General features: G+C 41.8%; 1 protein-coding gene across 1 annotated transcript in view; it reads right to left on the bottom strand.

Moving 5' to 3' along the window:
• The window catches only part of NTN1 (netrin 1), a 227,736-nt gene extending 202,375 nt beyond the window's left edge, over window positions 1-25,361 (bottom strand). Inside the window, exon 1 of the mRNA XM_049766281.1 lies at window positions 24,262-25,361. Coding sequence (XP_049622238.1) covers window positions 24,262-25,288 — 1,027 coding nt within the window. The 5' untranslated portion in view covers window positions 25,289-25,361. The remainder of the gene's footprint in view (window positions 1-24,261) is intronic.
• Between the last annotated feature and the right edge of the window lie 435 nt (window positions 25,362-25,796).

The following is a 25,796-nucleotide window of genomic DNA, read 5'->3' on the forward strand; positions in this document are numbered from 1 at the left end:
AATGTCACGACCTTTTCACTAACATCCTTTTCTAGTCCAAATCGATTTCATTCTGTTTTGGTCTCACATCTCTCCTAGTTTGTGAGTGTCCCCAACTTTTCTTTTCCTGTAATGATCCTGATGCTATTTTAGGGGGTTACCAGGAAGTGCTCAAGGGGCCTGGGAGGCACCCCCACTGATATTCAACCAGCTTGGCTGGATGGTTCAATGCTCATGCTAGATGAGGTAATGTTCCTCAATTTGGCAATGCTGAGGGCCATGGGAGAAGACCCAGTGTTGCTAGAGAACTTCCAGAGCCATACCTGGCGGTCCTCATAGGGGTCAGGTGGTCTTAAACTTGGGTGACAGTGCATTCAAGACATTAACGACTAAGCAATGAGCATTTCCCTAGCCCCTAACATTTATATTCTTGAAAAATACTGGCCAATTCTTTTGTAGAGTACCTCTTCTTTGGGATTAGCTATATTTTTTTCATGATTAAATTCAGGTTATAAATCTTAGCAAGATGCCATAAAAGTGATAAGCTTATTCTCTGTGCATAAGATCTTGTAGTGGTTATGTTATTTCTGGCTACACAGTTGAGGAGATGTATGCCTGACTTCTTCAGAGTTTTAAGTAACTTCTTCAAGTTACTTCAAAACTTGAGCTTGGGTCAGAGAGATAGCACAGCAGTAGGGCATTAGCCTTGCAAGCTGCCGACCCAGGACCAAAGGTGGTTTGAATCCCAGCATCCCATATGGTCCCCCATGCCTGCCAGAAGCAATTTTGGAGCAGATATCCAGAAGTAACCCCTGAGCATCACCGGGTGTGGCCCAAAGACAAACAAACAAAACCAAAAAAAAGTCCAAAAACCTTGAACTTGATCCCATATGGTCCCCCAAGCAGGAGCGATGTCTGAGCGCATAGCCAGGAGTAACCCCTGAGCGTCACCGGGTGTGACTCAAAAACAAACAAACAAAAAACAAAACTTGAACTTGAGTAGAGATACTCTGACTCTAATTTTTTTTATTTCTCACCATATTCTCACACAAACATTGTGATTCTTACAACTGCTACTATTGGCCAAGTGGTAATATTCTATTTCCATCACTATATTTCACATTTAGTAACTGGAATTCTACTTAAAGAAATTTTGCTTACTCCAGGGAATGGAAGGGAACCATATAGGATACGAGGGATTAATTTGGAGTTTGCTGTGTGTGAAGCAAGTGCCCTAACACTACACTATCACTCCCAGTGGACAGTAATTTCTCTCTCTCTCTCTCTCTCTCTCTCTCTCTCTCTCTCTCTCTCTCTCTCTCTCTCTCTTGGACAGTAATTTCTAAACCTCTCTTCATAGTGAATTCAAAGAACAAACTTCCAAGTCCTACTCCAAGAGATGTGACTTCATTAAGCCAAATGAAAGCTCCACAAGATACTTTCCCCACGTTGCTCCATCATTTTTTAATTATAATATAATATATAGCAAATATTTTACTTTTTATTAGTAGTAGGACAAGCAGAGAATTGGGAACCATATTCACTGGACTCAGGACTTATTCCTAGTTTTGCATTCAAAAATCTATCCTGGCAGTGCTCAGAGGACCATATTTGATACCAAGGATCAAGCTTGTATGAGAACCTTAAAACCTGAACTTTCTCTTCAGCCCCAATTTATCTTTTAATAGAGGGCACTCCAAAGTTTTTAGTATCTCTGTTGGGGGCTGCTTGAACCCTGAGCATAAACTTCAGACTCTACTACCGATTCAACCAGAGGCACTCATGCCCTGAGGACAAAGGAAATAGCTAAACTCTAAAGTTCGCATATCTCTACAAAATTTTACATTATCACTAAAGAATTTTAAATTCTTCTTGTTATCCCCAAAGGAAATTCTATATGCTATATACTCATTAGTCATTCCTCATTCACCCATCACTTCTGTTTTCAACAATCAATAACTACACATTATTAATTTTCTCTAACTTCTTAAATGAGATATATCTAAGCATTTCACATAAGAAGAACCAGTTATGTGATCTTGATGTGTTTGGTTTATTTCAATCAGCATAAAGTTTTCAAGGCCTTTCTGTGTTTATGCATATACCCATGGTTCAATAACTCTCCGGTGTGTAGATATGCCAACATTTATTTATCTATTCACTAAGCTAATGGCTGTTTGGATCGTCTCCTCTTTGGAGTTATTTCATATAGCTACTGATATAAAATGTATATACAGGTTTGCTTTAGGTGTTTTGTTTTTAATAGTTCTGGGACTGAACCCAGGCCATCTCACATGCCTGAACTATATACCCAGCCCTGCATGCAGGTTTTTTGGTTTTGTTTTGTGTTTGGGGGGTGGAATTGTGTGTGTGTGTGTGTGTGTGTGTGTGTGTGTGTGTGTGTGTGTGTGTTTCGCTTTTTGGGCCACACCTGGTAGTACTCTTGTACGCTTGGATTTGCACTCAGGAATTACTCCTGGTGGTAGTAGGGGAACCATACGGTTTTCCAGGGATTGAACCTAGGTCAACTTGTGTGCAAGGCAAGTGCCCTACCCACTGTAATATCTCTCCAGCCCCCTCATACAGGCTTCTATATGAATATGGATTTTCATTTCTCATAAGAATCCAGTAGTAGAATTATTGGGTCATATGTGTCACCTTTTGAGAAACTAATTTTTAATACAATCATACCATTTTACATTGTTTTTCCACAATCTTTTCATTATTAGTCATCTTTAAAAAATAAGAGCCAGTCTCTAGATAGCAGATTGTTTTCCTCAAGTTCATTGAAAGACTGTATGAAGAGTTCAGGAACTAGGAACAGGTTCAGAGGAAGCAGAAGATCACAGGAAGAAGAGAAAGTAACTTGGTATGACCAAGAAATTACTGACACTTATGTCCAAGCTAATAAGTCAAGCCCTAGAGATGAGACTCGATCTGAGAGCAAGCCCATGCCAGTCCTTTCCTTACCACTCATTCACCTCTTCCAGTTCTACTTTCAGAGTACTCTGAATTTCTGAGAATCCAATGAACATGTCTGAAACATGCTTGCACGAGCAGGGACAGAACATGGTCCTCCTGGATGTAAAACTTGTGCCTAGACCTTTGGGCTAAGCCTCTGACCCAGCTATTGAGCATAGAGCCATAGTCTTGGACCTCTGGGTCTAGAAAAGACCTGATTTTTCCCTTCACCTGTCCCAATTCCATTTCCAAAGTCTTTTGTGTTTCTAACCAAAAAAAAAAAAAATGGAAAAATATATGACTGCCATGTAAACTTATTGATTCCGCTCATAGACTCTCAACTAGTCTTGAAAGAGATGCAAGCCAAGCTGCAAAAAATCATGGGAACGTTGGTTCTCCAGATGAAAACTCTGGGGCATGCTTCAGAGGGCAACAGATCAAGTCTTCACCTTGCCAAAGCCTTGGCAGTCTACACCCCACAGCCACCACCATGCCATCATCAACTTCAACTCATGACTAACCTCTGTAGATATACCTAATGGATGAAAACTCCAGCTATACATACCAATTTGGGGACTGAAAATGTGGAGATCTTCTCAGAATGCCTCCAGAAGCTCCCACAGCCACAGCCACATCCCACAGCCACCACCATGTAATCTCATAGGGCCATTTCTAAGATTCTGGGGTTCCTGAAGTAAAACACAGCCACATATGCAGCTGTGCAACACCTCCAAGTTTCTCAATACTGACATCTGAATAAGAGTACAGCAGATTAGATGGGAAAGTAACTTAGAAGAAAGAAAAGCACAGAATGCTAAAGTTAAGTCAAGTAAACACTCAGACAATGACTTGATAACTCCATGGTGTAATAACTCTTACAAATTTTCTTTTACGGAAGTATTTCCAACCATTCCATTAGCCATTTAATTATAACAAGAACTATAGAATGTTATTCTGTGCCTGCCAAAGAGACAGATTTGGAGATAATAGTAGAGGAAATGTTACACTGATAGTAGGAATGGTGTTGGAACATTAAATGCCTGAAAAACACTGCATTATTAATAACTTTGTAAACCATGGTGTTGAGATAATTTTTAAAAAGTAACCACCATCATAGAAAACATTGGGGTTAGCCATAAGATGATCAGAGATTGAAGGCCAACAGAGGTGTGGCCAGATGTGCTCAGGAAACCAGGAATTGAGGGGATGAAATCTGGTCTTGCACATGTTAGACATGCATGCCACCATATGTGTTCTCTCCCTGACTTTTATCTGTCTTTGTGATGAGATCCACTTGAATGGGTATGAACAGGTATTTAACCATGAGATTTTGATTTACAATTCTCTGGTAACCGATGTTAATGTCTTTTCTTTTTTTTTTTTTTTTTTTTTTTAGTTTTTGGGCCACACCCTGTGACGCTCAGGGGTTACTCCTGGCTATGCGCTCAGAAGTTGCTCCTGGCTTCTTGGGGGACCATATGGGACGCCGGGGGATCGAACCGCGGTCCGTCCTAGGCTAGTGCAGGCAAGGCAGGCACCTTACCTCCAGCGCCACCGCCCGGCCCCCGTTAATGTCTTTTCATAGAATGAATTGGAGCTATGTCTACTCAAGTCCTTTTCCTATTTCTATCCTGGGTTGCCTTTTTGTCATTGAATTGTAAGCTTTCTTTTATAAAGCCTGGCTCCCAATCAGATAAATGATTTGCAGCTATTTTTCCCCCACCTGTCAGTTGTCCTTCATTGCCTTCATGGTATCCTTTCAAACACAAGTTTTGGTTTTATTTTAAGCACAAGTTTTACATTTTGATGAAGTTCAATTTATCTGTTTTTCCTTAGTTCCCATGGAGACTTTGGTGCAGCTCATATAGGGTGAACTCTATGAGAAATACTCCGAGAATTTAGTTAGGATACTAAAAATTATACTTTTAAATTTGATTAGCAAAGTTGTTCACAAGCCATTTATTATTTTTTTAGCTTATGTCATACCTCTGTATCTTTTTCATTGCTAATGCTGTTGTTACCTTCCCTCTTTCCAGATATTCTCTTATTATATTAGTCTTTCCAAACAAACAACTTTCAGCTTCGATTGATTGATCCTTTGTTAAATCTTTGGTCTTTTGTTCATTGATTTCCACTATTATGGGTTCTCTCTCTCTCTCTCTCTCTCTCTCTCTCTCTCTCTCTCTCTCTCTCTCTCTCTCTCTCTCTCTCCCCCATTTCCCCACCTATGACTTATTCTGTTAATTTTTTGGCTCTGACTTCTTGAATGAGATATATTGCTCATTAATTTTCACCCTCTCTCATGATTCTAATATCATGTAAAATACTTGCTTCTCTTCAGCATCCCCCTTTTCCTTTCACAAATTAGTTCTCCATGGCAAGAGAATGAAGAGAAACACAGGAAGCCTGGAGCTGGGTAATTTGCCTCCTCTCCTCTCCAAAAAACAACACTTATGGAAATGAGGGCTGGCATAGTTGGGAATCAAAGCAATCCATGTAAAGCAGCATTTCATTCCCAAGTCAGTGAGTTCTTATGGTCTCACCATGTTACAGACTGGCTTTCAGCAGTTCTATCAGGACAAAAGGAAGGAGGCAGATGCTCATGTGAAGACAGACATGAGCCAAAGCAATAAACTCATCTCCTGCTGTCAATTCAAACTGCTCTAGTTTAAGATAAGAACCATCCTATCCTTTTCTTTGCTTCTAATCCTTATTCCTAGTCACTTAGTTGGGTGGAACCCCAAAACCATCATCAATAAATGAAGTACTCGAAGAAACTGAAAAATACCTGCCCACCTCTTCTTTTCACCAAGGAGGACTGAAGGCCAATGTGGTATTCATCCAAGGTCACCACTTATGGGTATGAATTACCACTTTTGTCTTATTCAGTTCAATCTGCTCTGAATTCTACACATCAGATACTATTTTCAATCCCTGCTTTTTGGTCTTCTATGCTTTTATACAGCTATTAAATTTTATATTTGGTCTTAGCCAAAAAAAGCTGAGAAGTGATTCTATTAAATTTTAAAAGGTTAGAAAGCTTTGACATTTTGTTAAATGTTGGAAATAATGTATTAAAAGTTTCACACTGAGGGGCTGGAAAGATATACCAAAAGGCGGGGTGCTTGCCTAACATCAGCTAACCCAAGTTTAGTCTCTAGCACCCCATATAGGATCCTGAGTCCTGTCTGCAGTGACTCCTGCCACAGAGTCAGGAGAAAGCCTTGAGCCCAGTCAAGTGTACCACAAAAAAATGCTTTCCATTGATAATGTGATTTTGTCTCAAGTAGGCAAAAATAAAATAATATCATAAGAAAATAATCACTTAGACAATTTAATAACTATACTGAACTCTACCCTAAAAATAGGGTTCTCTTCCAGTTCCCAGAAAATATTACAAAGTGATGTTTTGGGGCCAGTAAAATAATATAGAGGTTAAAGTATTTGCCTAGCAACCCAGTTCCATCCCAGGTATCGAATATGATCTCCTGAACAATACCAGGAGTGAACCCTGAGGACAAAGCCAGGGTAAATCTTGAGAAACAATGGGTGTGGCCTTCACCCCAAATTGTGATCTTTCATACACACATAAGACTATTAAAGACAGATAAAATCAAACATTGAAAGAGTTCCTCAAAGAAGAGTCATAGAAATGATAAATAGATCGTGAAAAAAAGTTCATCATCACTAATCATCAGGGAAATGCAAATCAAACTAACAATGAAATATAATCTCATATCAGTAAGAATGATCTATATGAAAAAGACTTAAAAAAAGGTATGTCATAAAAAGAACTCTAATTCACTGTTGCTTGGTCATCTCTTTAGAAAATGGCTTAGAGACTTCTTAAAACATTACAAACATAGGCTGGATAAATAGTACAGCAGAAAGGTATTTGTCTTGTACACAGCTAACCTGAATTAGATCACTAGCAACTCATCTGGTCCACTGAGCCCACCAGGAATAATTTCTGAGTTCAAAAGGTGAAAGCCCTTTGCAGAGCTAACTGTAGCCCCAAAGCCAGTGAGTGAGAAAAACAGACAGACAGACAGACAGACAGACAGACAGACAGACAGACAGACAGACAGGGGGAGGAAAGGAGAGCGAGGGAAGGAAAGGAAGAAAAAAGGAGAGAGTCATTATGAATAAAACTTTGGTATAACTCAGAGATTCTGCTCCTGCATATCTATCTCCAAAACACTAATTTGAAAAGACATGTGAATACCTATGTTGATTACAATCCTATTTGTAATGACTAATATCTGCAAACAACCTAAGTGCCCATAACATAAATGGATAAAGTAACTGTGGCATGTATACATAAGAGGATATAATTCAGCTGAGAAAAAAATATGGCTATTTTCCATTTTGACACAACTTGTATATAACTGAAGGGTATCATGCTAAATGAAGGAAGTCAAACACAAATACTATTTGTGGATAAAATAAATAAGGGGTCTTGAAAATCTCCTATGCATAAGATGATCTGATCAATATAACTGGAAACTGAGGAGAGGAGGGAGGAGAAAAAGACTGGATCATGGGATAATGGTGGAGGGATCTTGAAACACTGGTGGAGTTATGCTATCATAGCATTTCAAATACCAAACAATGACTTCAGTGTCAGAGGAGAAAGGAGCTTGCCTTGAATGCAGCCAATCCCATTTCCAATCTATCATCATATATGGTCCCTGTGTACCACCAATAGTCACTTCTAGCAGAGAGAGCCAGAAACAACCCTCCTGCCTACCACAGGTATGAACCCAATCCCCCATCTTCCCATAAAACACACAATGACTTAAATATTATTGCAAACTATGCTATATCCATTTAAAAATTAAAATACGTGTATGTCATTGAATGACCTGCTCTGGAAATGAAAATCCAATCCATACATAACTCTGGAAGCAAATTGTAAGAAACGGTGACAATGACAGTTTTACAAATAAAAATTAATGGTAAGTGGTAAAAGCAACTGTAGGATGTAAAAGAAATAACCTCACACATTTACTACTAAAAAGGAATAATAAAATAATTGTTGCTTTAACTCAACATTAAATGCAAAGAGTAAGAGGACTACAGAGTTTAAATAAGAAAAAATATGAATTTTATTCACATTTTATGCACCACAATTATGAGGTAATAATTCATGGTTGTGACATCACAAATATACTCTACCACTCTGAAGACATAATTCACAATTGTGATGTCACAATTCCTAAAAAGGAAAATGTAAGATAATTGAAAGTACAACGATGGGAGAGATTAGAAATCATTTGGGGTGGGGCAGGAGAGATAGCACAGCGGTAAGGCCTTTGCCTTGCATGCAGAAGGTTGGTGGTTCGAATCCCGGCATCCCATATGGTCCCCCGAACCTGCCAGGAGCGATTTCTGAGCATAGAGCCATGAGTAACCCCTGATCGGCGCTGGGTGTGACCCAACCCCCCCCCAAATAAATCATTTGGGTGCAATAGATATGTTCTTAATCTTGACTGTGGCACTGGTTTTATTAAAAAATATGTTAAATCTACAAAATTATACTCTCTGAATATGTACAATTATTGAATTTCCATGATAATTCAACCACTTTTAATTAATTTATTTGGTTTTTATTAAAAATATTTTTTAAATAAATTTCCAGATGAAATAGGCAAGTAAGGATGGGAGGGTTTTTAGCAATGAAGTAGCAAAAAGCATCATGGCCGGACCAACTCTGTGGACACAGGAACAGAGATCCAATAAGAGTCTAGCCAGCACCAGTACCGGTGCAGAGAAATCGGATGCCTCCAGGAGAAAAACTACAGCAGGAACAAAGGGTTGTGATAAGAACATGAAGACAGCCACAAAAGTTCAAAGTTCTGTCATAGTTTTGGACTCTTAGCAATGGACTCTTTATCTCCATTAAAAAAAAAATCTCATGGACGCAGTTCAGGAGAAAAACAATATAAACTCAACTCTGCAACTGCAGGTTAAATGCTTTCCCCTCATGGGGTTGGGGTGGGAAGGAGGGAGATTTGGGACATTGGTGATGGGAATGTTGCACTGGTGAAGGGGGGTGTTCTTTACATGACTGAAACCCAACTACAATCATATTTGTAATCATGGTGTTTAAATAAAGAAATTAAAAAAAAAATACCTCCCTTCTCTCTTTCACTCTTCTCAGGCTAAGTATTCCAATATAGGCCATAGATGATTCATTCAAACATTTAAAATTGTTTTTTGTTTTTGTTTTCTACAATACCATGATGTGCCAAATTGTTCACAATAAGGTCATTTCAGGCATCAAACTTAAATCCCACCATCAGTATGACTATCCCTTCACCAGGATCCCCAGTCACACACCCACCACCACAGCCTGCCTCCATGCAGGCACAAACACATTTATTCCATATGGCTTGTTCCAACATAAAGGCAACTATAATGGTAAAATCTTAAATCAACACAGATCAATTTGAAATAAGCGTCATATCTCTATGTGATTCCTAAAGTCAGAGTTGAAGGATTCACTGGGCTGTAGTTTGGTGCTAGCTAAGCCTTCTATATCTTTAGTTAGGCTCAATAGAGGCAAACAGGATAGGAAAGGGAGGAATTGGAGGCATTGGTGCTGGGAACATTGCACTAGTAAAAGGGGAGGTGTTCTGTTATGACTGAAACCCAACTACAATTATGTTTGTGATTATGGGTGTTTAAATAAAGATATTATTAAAAAAAAAAAGAGGCAAGCAGATTACTATGTAACTTCCCCATCAGATTTCCTGTTATACTACTGGAATGACACTCTAGGATCTGAAGGTATCTAGTGGCTGCTTGCTATTCAGAATTTGTAGATACAAAGCAAATAAGGTGGCTTGGAAGTTTGACATCGTCAAGTCATGGAGCTGGGTCCTTTCTGTTGGAAGGTGTCAGAAGGGGCATTCGGATCTTGTAGTTCGTGCAGCATGGGAAAACTGCCCAGTTCCTGTCTGAGAAGGTCACAGTGGTATCAGCCTAGATAGGACTACCTGGGAAGTATTTTAGGGTGCCTGCCTTGAGTGTACCATTCTAGATTCAACCCCTGGCACCACCTATGGTTTCTTGAGGTCCACTGGGTGTGGGGTTACCCTCCAAAACAAAAAAAAAAAAACAAATAAATAAACAGAAATAAAAGCAAAAAAATCCACCACAGATCTGACAGGCAGACAGCTTCCTTTTCATTTAATACAGAAAGTTCCAACATAAGGAATTCGATGGAAACAACAAATGGCCTGAAGTCAATAATACCCTTTGACTTGCACATCCGAGAAAACCAAAGGTAAAATTACTCAACAGACATTTTTTTTTTTTTTTGGTTTTTGGGCCACACCTGGCGTTTGCAAGGCAAACGCCTCTGTGCTATCTCTCCAGGCCCACTCAACAGACATTTTAAAAATTACCAAAGGAATTTCTACCAAATCCCAAGCAAAGATAAATTCATCATGACATAGAAGTAAAAAAAAAAAAAAAAAAAAAAAAAAAAAAAGTAAATCATTTGCCCTATGCAAAAGTCAGCAGTTAAAAAAAAAAATAGGAGAATTAGTACACCTGAGAAGTTTGGATCATTCATTAAATTTAAAAAGAAGTAGGGGCCGGCGAGGTGGTGCTAGAGGTAAGGTGTCTGCCTTGCAAGCGCTAGCCAAGAAAGGACCACGGTTCAATCCCCTGGTGTCCCATATGGTCCCCCAAGCCAAGGGCAATTTCTGAGCGCTTAGCCAGGAGTAACCCCTGAGCATCAAATGGGTGTGGCCCGAAAAAACAAAACAAAAAAATTAAAAAGAAGTAAGGATAACTTGAGATGATGTATAGGGAAACAATGCTGAACAAAAGAAAGCAGAAATGGAAGAGAAAATATGGTTTGATTTCTCTTATATAAAGTTCAAGAACTGTCAAAACAAAATGATGGTGTTAAAAGAAAAAATATGATTTAAACTGGTGGATGTAGACTGAAAAGGCATAAAGAAATTTCTGAAAAATTTTATTCCTTGATGATTCACACAGGTGAGTTGACTTTGTGAATATTTGTCCAGCTGAACAAGTATGCGCTGAAGAAAGATGAGCTCGCTGACAAACTGGAGAACAAAGAAGGAAGATATTCAGCGTCTTTCTTTCCTCTCATGAAAGAGCTGGGTAGGGGAATGAGTTGTGGAGTTTTCACGGATGCTTAGTTGCCCTGAAGATTCAAGACTCAAGCAGTGTACCCCAATAGGAGACTGAGCAGTCTTTTAGGGGACCCAACTCAAATGAAGAGAATAGAAAATACTGTATTAAAGCCATAAAACTGCTTCTAGTTTAAAAGGGAATGGGAGAAGTTGGGTAATGTATATCAGAAAGTCCTTAGGAAGGAGGGGCATTTGACAGAGCAGAAAATATTAGATATAAGGGTGTTCTTTGCTACTCAACCGTTCGTTACACAGTATACAGACACAGAGAAGTAAAGGGGCATGTCCAAAGTCACCTCTGCCCTCCAATTTACAATTTTCCTTAACAGGGTACATACAGATTCAAGAAGCAATTAGCGGGGCCTGGAGTAATAGTACAGTAGTAGGGTGTATGCCTTGCACGCAACAGACCAGAGACCGGTCTGGGACCAATCCGGGTTCAACCCCAGGCATCCCATATGGTCTCCTGAGTCTGCCAAGAGCAATTCCTGAGCACAGAACCAGGAGTGATGGCACCCCTGAGTGCCATCAGTGTGGCCCAAACCCCCCCAAAAAAGAAGCAATCAGGTACTATAGTGAAAATGTAAGCTTCTATAGTAATCATGTAAAATTCACATTTTAGAATTATAATTTCTTTAGATTCTAAGCCTATTCCACCACTTGCACTTGGTACTGGGAAACGCGGTCAAGTTATTTGTCATCCATGCACTTCCATGTTTCAAAATAATATGAAAGTGTGTATTTGTATAACTTTTTGCAAAATTACAACCAAATTAACCAAATTTTTATATATGATATATAACTATATTCAGCTAGAGCTGAATGGATGTCCATCTTAGGTTCTAGCAATTCAAATTCTATATACCTGTGTGTATGTATCTACATACATGCACGTATGTGTCCGTACTTACATCAAAAAGAAGGACAAGTACAACCACTGAAGCCTTCTCTTTATGAGCTAAAATCTTGCAACAACCTAAATGATCATCATAAAGAAATCAAATAAATAAACTGTGATACATGGACACCCACGAGAGCTCAGTTGCATTGCACATGGGTAAATAACAAAATTGAAGCATTGGGTGAAAGGAGGAAAAAATGTGATTCATTTATAAAAGTTCAATCCTAGTCAAACCAACGCATGGTGAGTTGGAAGCATGGTGAGTGTCACCAGGTTTGGCCCCAGAAGAAAAACAAACAAAGAAAACAAACGAAAAGCTTACTTAATGGAATAAAGCAGTCACAAAAAGAGAAACACTATATGCTTCCACTTATATAGGTGCTTAGAGTAGTTGAAATCAATGGGACAGTAGAATAGAGACATAAAGACAGAGGCTTCAGAGAGGGAGAAATGGTAGTTACTACATAATGGGTATAGAGCAGGGGTCCTCAAACTTTTTAAACAGGGGGCCAGTTCACTGTCCTTCAGACTGTTGGAGGGCCAGATTATAGTATTATGAACAAATTTATATGCACACTGCATATATCTTATTTAGAAGTGAAGAAACAAAATGGGAATAAATACAATATGTGGCCCACGGGCCGTAGTTTGAAGACCCCTGGTATAGAGTTTTAGTTTTACTAGATAAGAGGTGTTATGGGAATAGATAGTAGTGGAGTTGTACCACAATATAAATGCATCAAATACAATTTAACTACTCAAAGACAGTTAAGGTCATATATTTTTTTTGCTATATATATTTTGTCACAATTTTTACTGGCCAAGTATCCCCGAGAGTGGCCCTCCAAACCTCTGCCAATCTTTCTTTAGGAGACCACACCCAGCATTGTTCAGAGTCTATGGTCAGGGGCCACTCATAAGTCAAGATGAGTGGTCATCAATCACTGGGGTCATAAGTCACAACTAGGCATGCTCAGGAGATATATGCAGTGACAGAATTCAAACCATTGTCACAGCCCCTAGCTGCAGCTCCATGCAAGACAAATACTTAAACCTCTGTACTATCTTTCTGGGACACACACACAATCAATCTTAATAGCAATAAATGAGCTATTCATTTATATTTATTTATATATTAGATAATATATAAATACATTATATATTTAGTATATTTATTTATATACCGTCTCATAAGACTGGTATGAGGAGTAAATGAAGAGATATTTGTAAAGTATTTAAAATAGAGCAGGATAGACGTAGAGATTATAAAAATTGCTGATAGGGGTCAGAGGAAAAATAAAACTGGTAGGGTACTTGCCTTTCATGTGACTCACCTGGGTTTGATCCCCCCCAGAAGTACCTATGGTCTCCTAAGTCCCTTAAGTAATGGTTTCTGAGCACAGAGCCAGAAGTAAGATTTGACCATCACTGGGAGTAGCCCCAAAACCAAAACAAACAACAACAACAACAAAAAAACAAGAATGTGCTGATTAAAGTGCAGCATTGAGGGGCTGGAATGATAGCACAGCAGTAGGGCATTTGCCTTGCACGCAGCCAACCCAAAACAGACCCCCAGTTTGATTCCAGGCATCCCATTTGGTCCCCTGAACCTTGCAGGAGTGATTTCTGAGCACAGAGCCAGAAGTAACCCCTGAGCTCCACTGGGTGTGACCCAAACACCCTCCAAATAAAATAAAATAAAATAAAATGCAGCATTAAGATGAATTTTTGATTTCAGTACTCTTCCTGCATCTCTCTGCTGAGCCTCTTCCAACACAAAAATTACACGTTTCTATCATTCCTCGCTCCTATATATCAGGAGGAAGCAGAGCCCCTGAGACGTTGAAACATGTGACTCAGAGCAATCAGAAACATGCCCTGACATTCAAAACAGGGCAGTCTGAAGTTGGAGGTAGGTTTTCCCACGATAACCCTTAATATTTTATCAACTTACATATCAAAACAGAACGATGTACTTGCTAGCTGATCTTGATATGAAACTCAGTCATTTCTATGGATTAAGAAAATTAGAACCAAGTGTGGTTTTTTTTCTCTCACTTAAAAATGGATCATATTCTTTTAATTGAGTCTTGGAAAAAAAAAACCCAAGTAGTTCTTTTTCACTGGTTCCATGGGAGGAGAGAAACAAAAGAGACTGTCCAGTTCCATTTCTTCCCTGGCACTTATGAATATCATCATGATGCAAACCCTCCCCAAACTATGACTTTAGCAAGATTGGTTTTTGTGGATTCAAGAAGCAATGTTCATTCTTGTAGCAGCTGAGAAGGCCAAGCACTTTCTCATGAGTTGTCTCTAGATTTGAGCCACACAATGAGAAAAGGCTGGGTCTGGGAAGAAAGAGTTGGCTGAAAGCACCCTGCCCACCTCTGAGATCTGGCTTTGGGAAGAGGAAACAAGTTGGCCACGGGATTCAAATCAGGGGGGCCAGTGTCCAACAGCCCTGCCCTGGGGCGCCCAACCCAAAGGTACTTTCATGTTTTGGATGCCAAATTTTGTATCTGTAAACACAATGTGTTTCCTTTTTCATGCTGGGATTGGAGCTGTTATTGTTCGGCACTTGTATGCCAGGCCAAATGTAAGCAGGGGGAAGTGAACTTTGCAGAAACCTCACTGCCACACAGAGTTTAGGGGCCTGGGCCCAACTTTCAGGGCGGAAAATGCCCCCAAGAAGTCTCATGCACTGTGGAGTGTAGGAAGGTCTGACTTATGCTGTCGCGTAATTTTCTCAGCTTTTGTCTCAAGGAACAAGGTAGTTCTGGGGATCCCCCAGGGCAGAAGTCTTTAGGAGAGTTTCAGAACAAACATACCCAGGAAAAGCACTTTAGGGAACTACATTCTCTCACACATTTGGTGTAGAAATTTTTTTTTAATTCTGGGGCGGGGCCAGAGAGATAGCATGGCGATAAGGCGTTTGCCTTGCTTGCAGGAGGTCAGTGGTTTGAATCCCGGCATCCCATATGGTCCCCTGAGCCTGCCAGGAGCAATTTCTGAGTGTAGAGCCAGTAGTAACCCCTGAGCACTGCCGGTTGTGACCCAAAAACAAAATAAAATAAAATAAATTCTGGGGCAAGAGAGATAGTTACAGCATGTAACTACACTTGCCTTATATGCATTCAATCTGGGTTTGAGCTCAGGTATCCTTTATGGTTCTCAGAATTCACCAAGAGCAATTCCCGAGCACAGAGCTCAGAAATAACCCCAAGAACAAAGCAAAACAAAACATTCTGATTGACTCAGAGTAGGAGGTGCCCATGAAGTGATTGCATTATAAAATGGTAGCCAAACCCAAAACTTGCTTCCTACCAAGCACACAGTATCTTCCAGTATCCTGAGTACTGAGCAAAGTTCCTTATACTCTGAGGTCCCATCCATGTTCATATATGATACAAATATACATGCACCTTCCATACGTACAATGAGTCCTGAAAGAATGTGCCCCATTTATAGGAAGGTCACCTGCATTACACTTCTTATTTTTATTCCTAGGCTCTCAGAGCTACCAATCCCTAACTGCTCAAAAAAGACCCTCTTTCTAGGCATTTCTTTGCCCACAGACTGAAGAAATAGGGTAGAGAAATATCACTGGGATTTCTTGCAGCCTGCAGATTTATATCGAAAAGAATTCTAATACAAATTCTTTTATGGACTTAGAACAAAAGTCTGCTGTGATTGATTCATAATATCTGCCCTGGGTTCAGAATGGGAGAGTGGTTGTTTTTATTAGTTCTTCATCACAGGCTCTGTAGTCAGGAAGAGGTGAAATTAGAAGTCTATAAGAATCATCAGGTAATCAAGAATTCATCACTCTAAGACTGCAAATACATAATGTGGCATAATATTTTGGTCCTCAAGAAACTAAAAGAGATCTGTCATTTCCTAGTCACATAGGATTCAATTGTTCCAATTAAGTCCTAAGTCCTATCATCTTTTAGATTGCCTAACATATATGTGAAGCCTCCAGAAGGTGCAAAAATAATTACCTCGTATGTGGAGGGAGGAAAAAATTCATCTATTGCAGCAGCCAGAAGGAAGCCTGGATGGACCCCAACCTAAACCCAACCATCTGCCGAGAGCCTGACCCTCACTTGGCCCAGTCCTAAAAATGTCTTCTTTCAGGAAAAGTCTTCATGGGGAAGATTTGCTACTCTTTTGCCTTTCAATTTTTTCACCCCAAATTTTTTCATTGACCTTTGAAAAAAGCCTTCCCTTTATCTAACCTGGAATGTTTCTTTCTTCCAGATCTTCTTTAACTGCATAAAACACACTGCAAAATAATTTCATTTGACTTCAAGTCTAGCTAATCCATTAACCACGATAACAAAAAAAGCTCAGGAGCTCCAGGGATGGTCCTGATAGAAGCAAAGATAGAGCATGCTCTCTTTGTACAATACTTTCGCCAGCTAAGCCAAGACTTGTCCTGCAGACTTGTCCACAATTAGTTCTATTTATGTAAAAGCTGCCCTTTGGCGGAGAGAACATCTGTTTTTGTAAAGATTTCTTTCCTGGGAGCAACTGATTAACTGAAACAAAGCAAATGGATCAACTCGAACAATGTCTGATAGTCCAGACTTTAGGTCCCAACCTACCGATCACCTTAGACCTTCTAAACACCGCAGTTCCCTGGCTACCCAAGCATGTGCCTCACCTGACAACCCTGCAGAGATCACTGGGGCTAACTTTCCAGATGACAGACAAATGCTTTAGAGGGGCCACTCTGCATGTATCAGGCTTATACCCTGAGTACTCAAAACTTCTAGTCTCCTAGATAAACCAAGGTAGAAACACAACTTCTGAAAGAAAAAAAACACCTACAAACCATTCTCATTCACAGGTAAGTCTGTTTTATAATCCAGTTCCAACAAGAGTCATTTATTTTGGTGAAGCCAGTGTGTACTGCAGACATTAGAGAAGCCATCAAGATAACACGAATAATAATCCAGTGGACGTTTGAAGTGTAAACATAAAAGTCTATTAAGAATACAATGTTGGTTTAATCCCAAGACCAAAAATTTACTTAATGGAAAGCACAACTCATCTCAAGAAGAAAATATCGATACCAGCTGTGAGCAGAAAATGAGGGTATTACTTCCAGGGAACATCTGAATTTCAACCCACTGCCTTTCCAATATTTACTCTGGACATAAAGTCCCAAATGCTTTTCTGAATATCTCATTTTTTCTACAGGAGAAAGCAGTCAGAAAAGACTGCACAAAGCTAAAAGAGAGCCTGAAAAATAAGTGCACAGGCTGCGCTCTCTCTCTTTCTTTCTCTCTCTCTCTCTCTCTCTCTCTCTCTCTCTCTCTCTCTCTCACACACACACACACACACACACACACACACCAGAAGATTTATCCCAATACAATACTATCTCCCACCACTGGTAGAGAGAAGCCACTCTTGCTTCAGTTGGCCCTGCCTACCAGGTGCCAATAAGAAACAAAGCAGAGACCCTCGTTCTAGCCCAAGGGACAAGAGAGATACATGGCATTTCTGTGCTGCTGACATGTTAATTTGCACCTACTATACCACACAAGCAGCCAGGACACACATTAAACTCTTCTCTCTTGCCAACACTTCTTAGCCACATCCTAGATTTTTTTTTTACTATGTTCCAGAGCAGCATGGAGATATTGAACCCTAGGATAAAGGAAGACAGTCTCTGCAAAGACAATGTTCTTATCATATGCTCTGTTCCATCACCTTTGAAAATGATCAGAACTCCTGCAATAAAGCAAACTTACCAAATGTATATTTATAACACCTAGATGGACTTCTCCTAGTTTTTCTCTTTTCTGTTTGCCTCCCTTGCCACCCCCACATACCATGGTACCAAAACCAGACAGTCTTTCGTTCATTTGGTGGAAATCAAAAATGATCAGACTTGAATACCGAATCCAAAGTCAATGACAACAGAATCGATACCCAATTTACAACAAGCTGTACAAGTGGGCAACAGTTCCACTAGCATTATGGGGGATAAAGGAGGGAGATGTGAGATGCATACTGGGAACAAGGGTGGAGGAAGGACGACACTGGTGGTGGGAATGCCCCCCATTCATTGTCACTATGTGCCTTAAATTTTACTGTGAAAGATTTGTAATTCACTTTGACCACAATAAAAATTAAGAAAAAATAATAAAGCAAACTTAGTTGACAGCAATTCCTGTGGAAACTGAGGAGCACTTTCTTTAATTCCTTCTCCCTTCCTTTTGTGTGGTCATACATACTTGGTGATGGCGGTTGCCCATTGATGGCAGTGTTGTCAAAGAGTCTCATGCTTTTAAGTTGTCATACCTGCATACTCAACAGAACTCACACTCTTAGCTGTAATGCTCTTCTACATTCTGATCTTGCTCATCAGGGATTGTGTGCTCTCGTCTGCAGTGTTTGCACCTTCTTTTAGCTAGGGTGCTTTCAGTCACCTGGCTATGTACTAAAGACTGCATACACTTGCATAGCCAGGGGACCCAGAGCAGAGGTGCCAGGACTGAGCTCAGCACTGTGCAAAGCACCCAAGATTGAAATCATGGTGTCATGCTTGCAAGGCATGCTTTTTTGTTGTTGTTGTTCCTTTTTCTTTTTGTCGTGTCAAGGATTGGCCCAGGTCTCCTTCATGCAAGTCATATGCTTTGCCACTGAACCACATCCTGGTTCAAAGGCAGATGCTTTTACCACTGAATTATTCCTTTACCCCTAATAATAAAATATATGAGTCTTCATCACTTTTATCCCTAACTCCCAGATTCCACTACACTTGAGAATTAAAATACAGAAAAAATTTATAAAAATAATTCCATTATCTTACTGATTCAGGTACCGTAATTGAAATATTGTTTATGATGGTTCTTTGTGCATATAATTCCAACTCTACACCTATCACCAGTGTGCCCATCTACCTCCCCCAAGAATTCCAACACCCTTTCCTTTCAATACCCACAGTCCCACAAATTCAGTTTTGTGGCTCTGTTCTCTCTTTGTGCTGCCTTTGACCCTTTGTTGCTACTGTGCTTTGTATCTTTGAGCTCCATATCCCTTTCTCGCTGACTGACTTCAGTCAGTGTGATCGTCACAAGTTCCATTCATGTCAAGGCAATTTCATGTTTAACCATGTATGACTATAATATCATGTAACCTAACGTACTAAAACACAATTATTCACTAATTCTAGCAAGAAGAAAAATTGGTTCCAAAATTTCTCTTATACAGATTTATGCCATTCCTCCACCCAATCATTCTCTAGGGAGACAGCACAGAAGATACAACAAAGAAAGATTAAACATGGGACTGGAGTCTCAGCTCCAACAACTACTAGTTGTCTCTAGGTTGTGGTTTGTTTCCTCATCTGTAAAACAAAGACAATACCAGCACCCATTATTGATATAGTTACAATGATTAAACCACTAAATGAAAGCACTTGACAAATAATAACCCCTCAAGGGTTAATCGTCATAATGACAATAATAACAATAATTACTAGGACTATTAAAATATTCACTAACCCACAGTATGTGCCAACTCTGGGCTACAACGCAAAACTATTCAGCCTCCTGGCTTTACCAGTCTTGAGCTGGGCATTGACTTCTTATCACAACATCTCCAATGGCACCTCCCTCTCCTGTTAAAAGTAATGATGCTAATTGGCCCAAATATCAGAATCATGAGGATCTCACACACACACACACACACACACACACACACACACACACACACACACACACACACACACACCACCACCACCACCACCAACAACAACAACAACAACCACCACCACCAAAGCCATGTTTAAACAAGTAGTAATGATGGTAAGTTGACCCAGGTACCTGAATCATAAGGATCTGCCCCCACCACACACACACACACACACACACACACACACACACACACACACACACACACACACACACAACACCAAAGCCATGTTTGAACCATTATGATGAGCGTTACGTTGCAGGTACCTATGACCCTAAGAGACCAGACCAACATGGGGCTCATCTCACTGACACATCTTTTGTGTGGGTTTCGGGTTTCATCTGGGCAACGCAAAGCCATACAGTGAGTCGCAAAACAAGTTTTCGTAAGCTCGCCCTGTCACAAGCCAGGCAGGGCTTCATGCTGACATCCCCTCAGTAAGATTAAAAAGCATGCTTCGTCAGGCACTAAATACTAACACAACTCCGACGTCAGGGGAACACTGATTAAAACTGATGTCAATAATTTATGAAACACAATCTGGTCTTCAGATGCTCTTCTGAGAGAAAATAAGAAAGGGGGTAAAGAGAGGGGGAAGAGACTAGCAAGCCAGGTGGTTCAAAATTGTTCATGGGTTTTTCCCTTGAATATACACTCCCCCACCATGCATGGATGCTTCTTTACACGATGAATGTAAATGCACATGTGTATAAAAGCATGTGATACATATGGGCGGAAGAAAGTATTTAGTTATTCCACTGAGAGCTGTCGAGGCTGTAATGTTATACATAGTCTTGTCTTTCATATTGTTTTGAGGATTTTATTTTTCTTCCAGGAGAGAGATAAAATTGCATTTCAAATAAATTGGGCTTTACAAAAGTACATTTTTTTTTAAACAGAACTTTGAGGTCATACCAAAAAGAGGAAGAGTTTTACTAAAGAAAATAGATAGATTCCATACAATTTTTTGTCACCAAAAAGTACCTTGGTCCCTTGCAGAAGAACCGTGTAGTAATTAATATTAATAACTATAATCCCAACACTTCCAGAGTTGTTGTTTTATTAAGTTTTAAGTGTTCAGGGAAGGTGAAGAAAAGAAGACTTTTTAGTTCTTTTTAGTCTATTGTCAATCATATCTTATTTTATAAAGGCAAAGTCTTGTTTTTAGCAAGACTGATTTGAGGAATGAGAATACTACTCTTTCTTTGGTGAAGTTGTAAATAATAAGGGTGGTTTGATTTTATAATGTGGGGGGTGAAAATTCGCAAGATGGGAGTGTGTGTGTGTGTGTGTGTGTGTGTGTGTGTGTGTGTGTGTGTGTGTGTGTGGTGGGGCGAGGGGGCGTCTCAGCCACCATCGTACAAAAGTTAGTGTTTGAAAGATTTATTGATGCTTTTCCCTAGTCCGGTACCCTTTAGTATTTCTGAACACCTGTCAAATACTAGTTCGTTCACATATCTCCACTACAGGGCCTTTTCATAAAAAGCTCGACCTTTCATTATAAATCACTTCCAAATTGTCTCTGCTGGCTTTCACTTTTGCAGAAGGATGGAAAAGGCACTCAGACTTCAATTAAGAGGCAGTGGGAACTTTAACCTGACATTCCCAGCCATATCTACAAGGTATCAGAACATCTATTCAAAAAGGAAACTATAAATGACTTCAACATAGTTGAACTGGCTTTGCTTTCACGAGATGACTGAATAATTGGCAAGGTTTAAAGATACTTTTTTCTACTGGGAATTAAAATAACTTTAGTTAAAAAAAGAGAAAATATTGTTAGTCAATTGTCATGTAGATTATGTATGTATTAGGCCTCATTAAAGTTTTTGGACCAAAAAAAAAAAACCCACACTAATTACATTAGTTAATATGCTGATTGCTTAATTTGACTAAAAAAAAAAAATCCAGTCCAGGCAAACCAATTTGTATCATTAGTGCTTTGGTCAAAAAACAAAAGTCCTCAACGATAGAGATTATTCCAAGTACAGGATCATTATTATAACAAATTTAAGTTACTCTTCCACATCCATGGGACAGTGGAGAATTCGAACAGCAGTCAGGTAAAGACAAATCTTGAAGCCACTCTATAAGGAAACAACATTCAATTTATGCTTCTCTATGTATTCACTTGCATTTATCCAAGCAAAGGCAGCTAGCTAGCTGGTAGAGTTATCTTTCATATGCACATAAAAACTCAAACTGATAGCAAAACCCTGGGAGTCCCTTTAAATGTCAATAAAGGGTTTTTTATGTACCAAAGGACAAAGAGGAAAGGAGGAAAAGAGGAGATGGGCAAACCAATTTCTAAAGGAATTTCTGAAGGAATTGAGCAGATCAAAGGAATTTTATTCTCAGACACCACTAGGATAGGGGGGTGGAAAGGCCATAACTACGATCTCAAGGCAGAATCCTGAAAAGTCTCTTCAAACTAGCTATTCTTCTGTTCCTTAAGACAGGGGACGGACGGAACAATTAGATCTGCAAGAGCGGGCCACACTGCCTGCAAAAATGGAGGCCAGGCCAGCAACAGGAGGGGCAAGCTAGGCAAACACAGCCCAAGTGGGCCTCAGTGCAGACCTGCTCCCAAGACATGTTTTGCATTCGCTTGCTCAGAAGTCTGCATCCACCATCACGAGGAGGCACAAACTATTCGACAATAACAACACAATTAATCAGAACCAGACTTTCAAATGTGTGTTGGTGGGGACCAGCAAACTTTGCAATGTGCCTGGGTGGGTGAAGCAGTTGAAGAAAGTCACACTGTTTGGGGTGGGGGAAGGGGATGGCCAACCCAGACAGGGTCACAAAAGATGTCCCCAAATAACAAATCAAATCATTTTCAGCCAGATAAAAATGTAGGATTTAGAAACCGTCATCTTCCATGGGAAGAGTACCAACTTGCTATCTTCTCCCTCCCTATTTTTGCTTCTTTCTAGGTAAACGGTAGCTTCGGATCCTCTGTAGCAGGGAAGTTGTACTATTCATAAATAGAAAGTATCCTTAAAAAAATTTATTTCTGACCAAACAGTATTCAACCATGAGTATCTGTCAGATTTTTAAGAACTGAATTTTTTTTAATGAAGAAGAAGAAAGAGAAGCCGGGACCCTTATTGAATTCCAAAACTATTCCATTTTGCCACGCAAAACCCAAAAATCTGGTAGACTCTTTTGGACAAGGCTTAAATGCATTTAAAACGATTACTGAACTCTTCTTTTCCATCTATAGATAGAAATTAATTTAAATCATATGACTCTTTTGCTAATAAAAACACGCTGTTACAAAAAAATATATCAATTCCAAATCATCAAAAAAAAAAAAAAAGGCACGGGAGTGTTATTCATCAGTTCCAAAGTGACCCCAAATTAAGAATCCTATTCCTATTTCTCAAAGGATATGACGCTGAAACTCCCTGGGAACCGGGTCGGCTGGGTCGCCTCCAACGACTGCACCAAGCAAGGGGGTGGGGCAGAGGAAGAACATTTTGCATTTGGATCCCAAGACCAGAGTTAGAAATTCATGTACTCTGCCCCCCCCCCCAAAAAAAAACTGTCTTCCAGCACTCTTTCTCAAGCTTCTTGGCTTCAAAGGAGCACCTGAAAGTCTGTCGCAAACCCTCAGGAGAAATAGTGGCCAAACTCAAACTCAGCTGTGCGCCCTTTTGGGTCCAGCAGAACAGCACCAGGGGGAGCAGGGGGCAGCTTTTTCCATTCCCCTTTTCCCCAACACACACACACACACACACACGCACACACACACACACACATAATGGTCAATTCAAGTGGCAAGAAGCCAACCCAAGTGGCCAACCCAAGTGGCAAGGATTTGGGAAGGTTTGGAGAGGTTTGGGGAGGGGGTGTCCACTTTCTTGTGCGCAAACCCAAGTGGCCAAGCCAAATTGGGGCAAGAAAGAACCCAACCCAAGTAGCAAAGGATTTGGGGAGGTTTTTTTGGGGGGGTGCCCGCTTTCTTGCGCGCGCACAAAACCAAGTGGCCAACCCAAACTGGGACAAGAACCTAACCCAAGTGGCAAAGGATTTGGAGAGGTTTGGAGAGGTTTGGCGAGGAGGTGCCCACTTTTTAGCTCGCGCGCAAACCCAGTGGCCAACCCAGACTGGGACAAGAATTTAACCCAAGTGGCAAAGGGTTTGAATAGGTTTGGGGTGGTTTGGAGAGGGGGTGCCCGTTTTCTTGAGCACGCAAATACAAGTGGCCAACTCAAACTAGGGCAAGAAAGTGGCAAAGGGTTTGGGGAGGTTTGAGGAGGGAGTGCCCGCTTTCTTGCGCGCGCACAAACCCAAGTGGCCAACCCAAACTGGGACAAGAACCTAACTCAAGTGGAAAAGGGTTTGGAGAGGTTTGGGGAGGTTTGGAGAGGGGGTGCCCTCTTTTTTGCGCGCTGCAAGCCCAAGTGGCCACAAGCCAAGTGGCAAGAAACTTGGTGGCCTGGAGACCTGGATTGCACTCTCCTTCCTTCTTCACCCTCTCTGCCCACGTCCCCAAGGCGCAACCAAGACACCCACTCCAGTACTCACCCACGCACTCGTTGGCTTCGCGGGCCGTTGCGCGCTGCCAGGGCCGGTCATAGTGGAAAGGCTTGCAGCGGTCACACTCGGGGCCGGCCGTGCTGTGCCTACAGTCGCACACCAGGCTGTCTCCGTCGCGGTCACGCACGCAGCGGGCCGCGTGTCCGTTGCACTTGCAGCGACCACCCACCTGCAGGTCGGACACTGCGTAAAAGTAGGAATCGCGCGCCAGATCCGAGTCGTCTTGGTTCTCATCCCCGAAAGTGTGCAGGCGGCTGAAAGCCACGCGGATGTCGGTGGCCGTGACCCAGTCCTGCAGCACGGGGGAATTGTCGAAGTCGTGGGCCGAGGGTCTCCCATCCAGGGTGCTGAAGGCGATGAGGCCGCCGGCGAGGGGGCGAGGGTCGGTGTGCGAGTCGGTGCACACCGCCTCCTGCTCGTTCTGCTTGGTGATGGGCGCGCGGTGTGGACGGTTGTACATCTTGCGGCACTGCGTGGAGTAGAACTGGAAGGGCACCCAGGTGCGCCCGTAGTCCATGGACTTATAGATGGCCATGGACTCGGGGCGCGGGGAGCAGAATTGGAGGCTCACGTAGGTGACCTCGAATTTCTTCCCCAGAGATAAAGTGAGGGTGACATTCTGCGGGAACTGCGGGTAGGTCTCCGACTGCCAACAGGTCAGGTTGTGCGGGTTGTTGAGGTCCGTCAGGAAGGCCGCGGGGTGCGCTTTTTTGGGGTCCGACGCGTTGCACAGGTGGCAGGTGCGCACACGCTCCTCCATGCGCTCGCTGGTCACGCAGTACCTCGAGGGGGGCCGGCCACAGGTGCTGGACACCCGCACGTCCTGGCCAAAGGCGGCGTTGACGAAGTCGGGGATGCAGCGGCGAGGGTGGCCGTGCTCGTCCGTGCAGGGGTCCGGCTGGTGCCCGGCTTGGCCCGCGAAGAGGCTGAGCCCCGGCCCCCCGCGCGCAGAGCCCGCCAGGCACACGCAGGCCACCGCGGCCAGCGCCGCCAGCGCCTCCCACGCGGCGCGCATCGCGCTGCGTCCAGCTTGCTCGGGGCCCCGGTGGCACGGTCCCTCCAAGCGCGGCCCGAGGGTCTGTCCTGCGGAGAGACGGGGAACGGGGTTGGGGTGGGATGCGCGCAACCTGCCAGCCAGTCCACCACCCAGCGCCCTCACCCCAAGGCCAGCTGGCGAGGAAGGAACTGAGAGCCCAAGGGAAAGGGTTTTTGGGGAGGTTTGGGGAGGTTTGCAGAGGGGGAGTGCCCGCTTTCTTGTGCGCAAATTCTCCTCTATCCCACAGCTCCAAGGAGGAGGAACTGGGGTGATCACATTGGGGGAGTCAGCTTGCAAGGAAGGAGCTGAGGGCCAAGGGAAAAGGGTTTGGGGAGGTTTGGAGAGGGGGTGCCTCCTCCATCCCACGGCAAGTCTTTCTATCTAGCCCCAAGGAGGAGGAACTAGGATGATAATATTGGGGGAGTCAGTTTGCAAGGAAGGAGATGAGGGCCAAGGGGGAAAGGGTTTGGGGGAAGTTGGGGAGGTT

Source organism: Suncus etruscus, chromosome 20 (genome assembly GCF_024139225.1).
Source record: "Suncus etruscus isolate mSunEtr1 chromosome 20, mSunEtr1.pri.cur, whole genome shotgun sequence".
Classification (NCBI taxonomy): Eukaryota; Metazoa; Chordata; class Mammalia; order Eulipotyphla; family Soricidae; genus Suncus; species Suncus etruscus.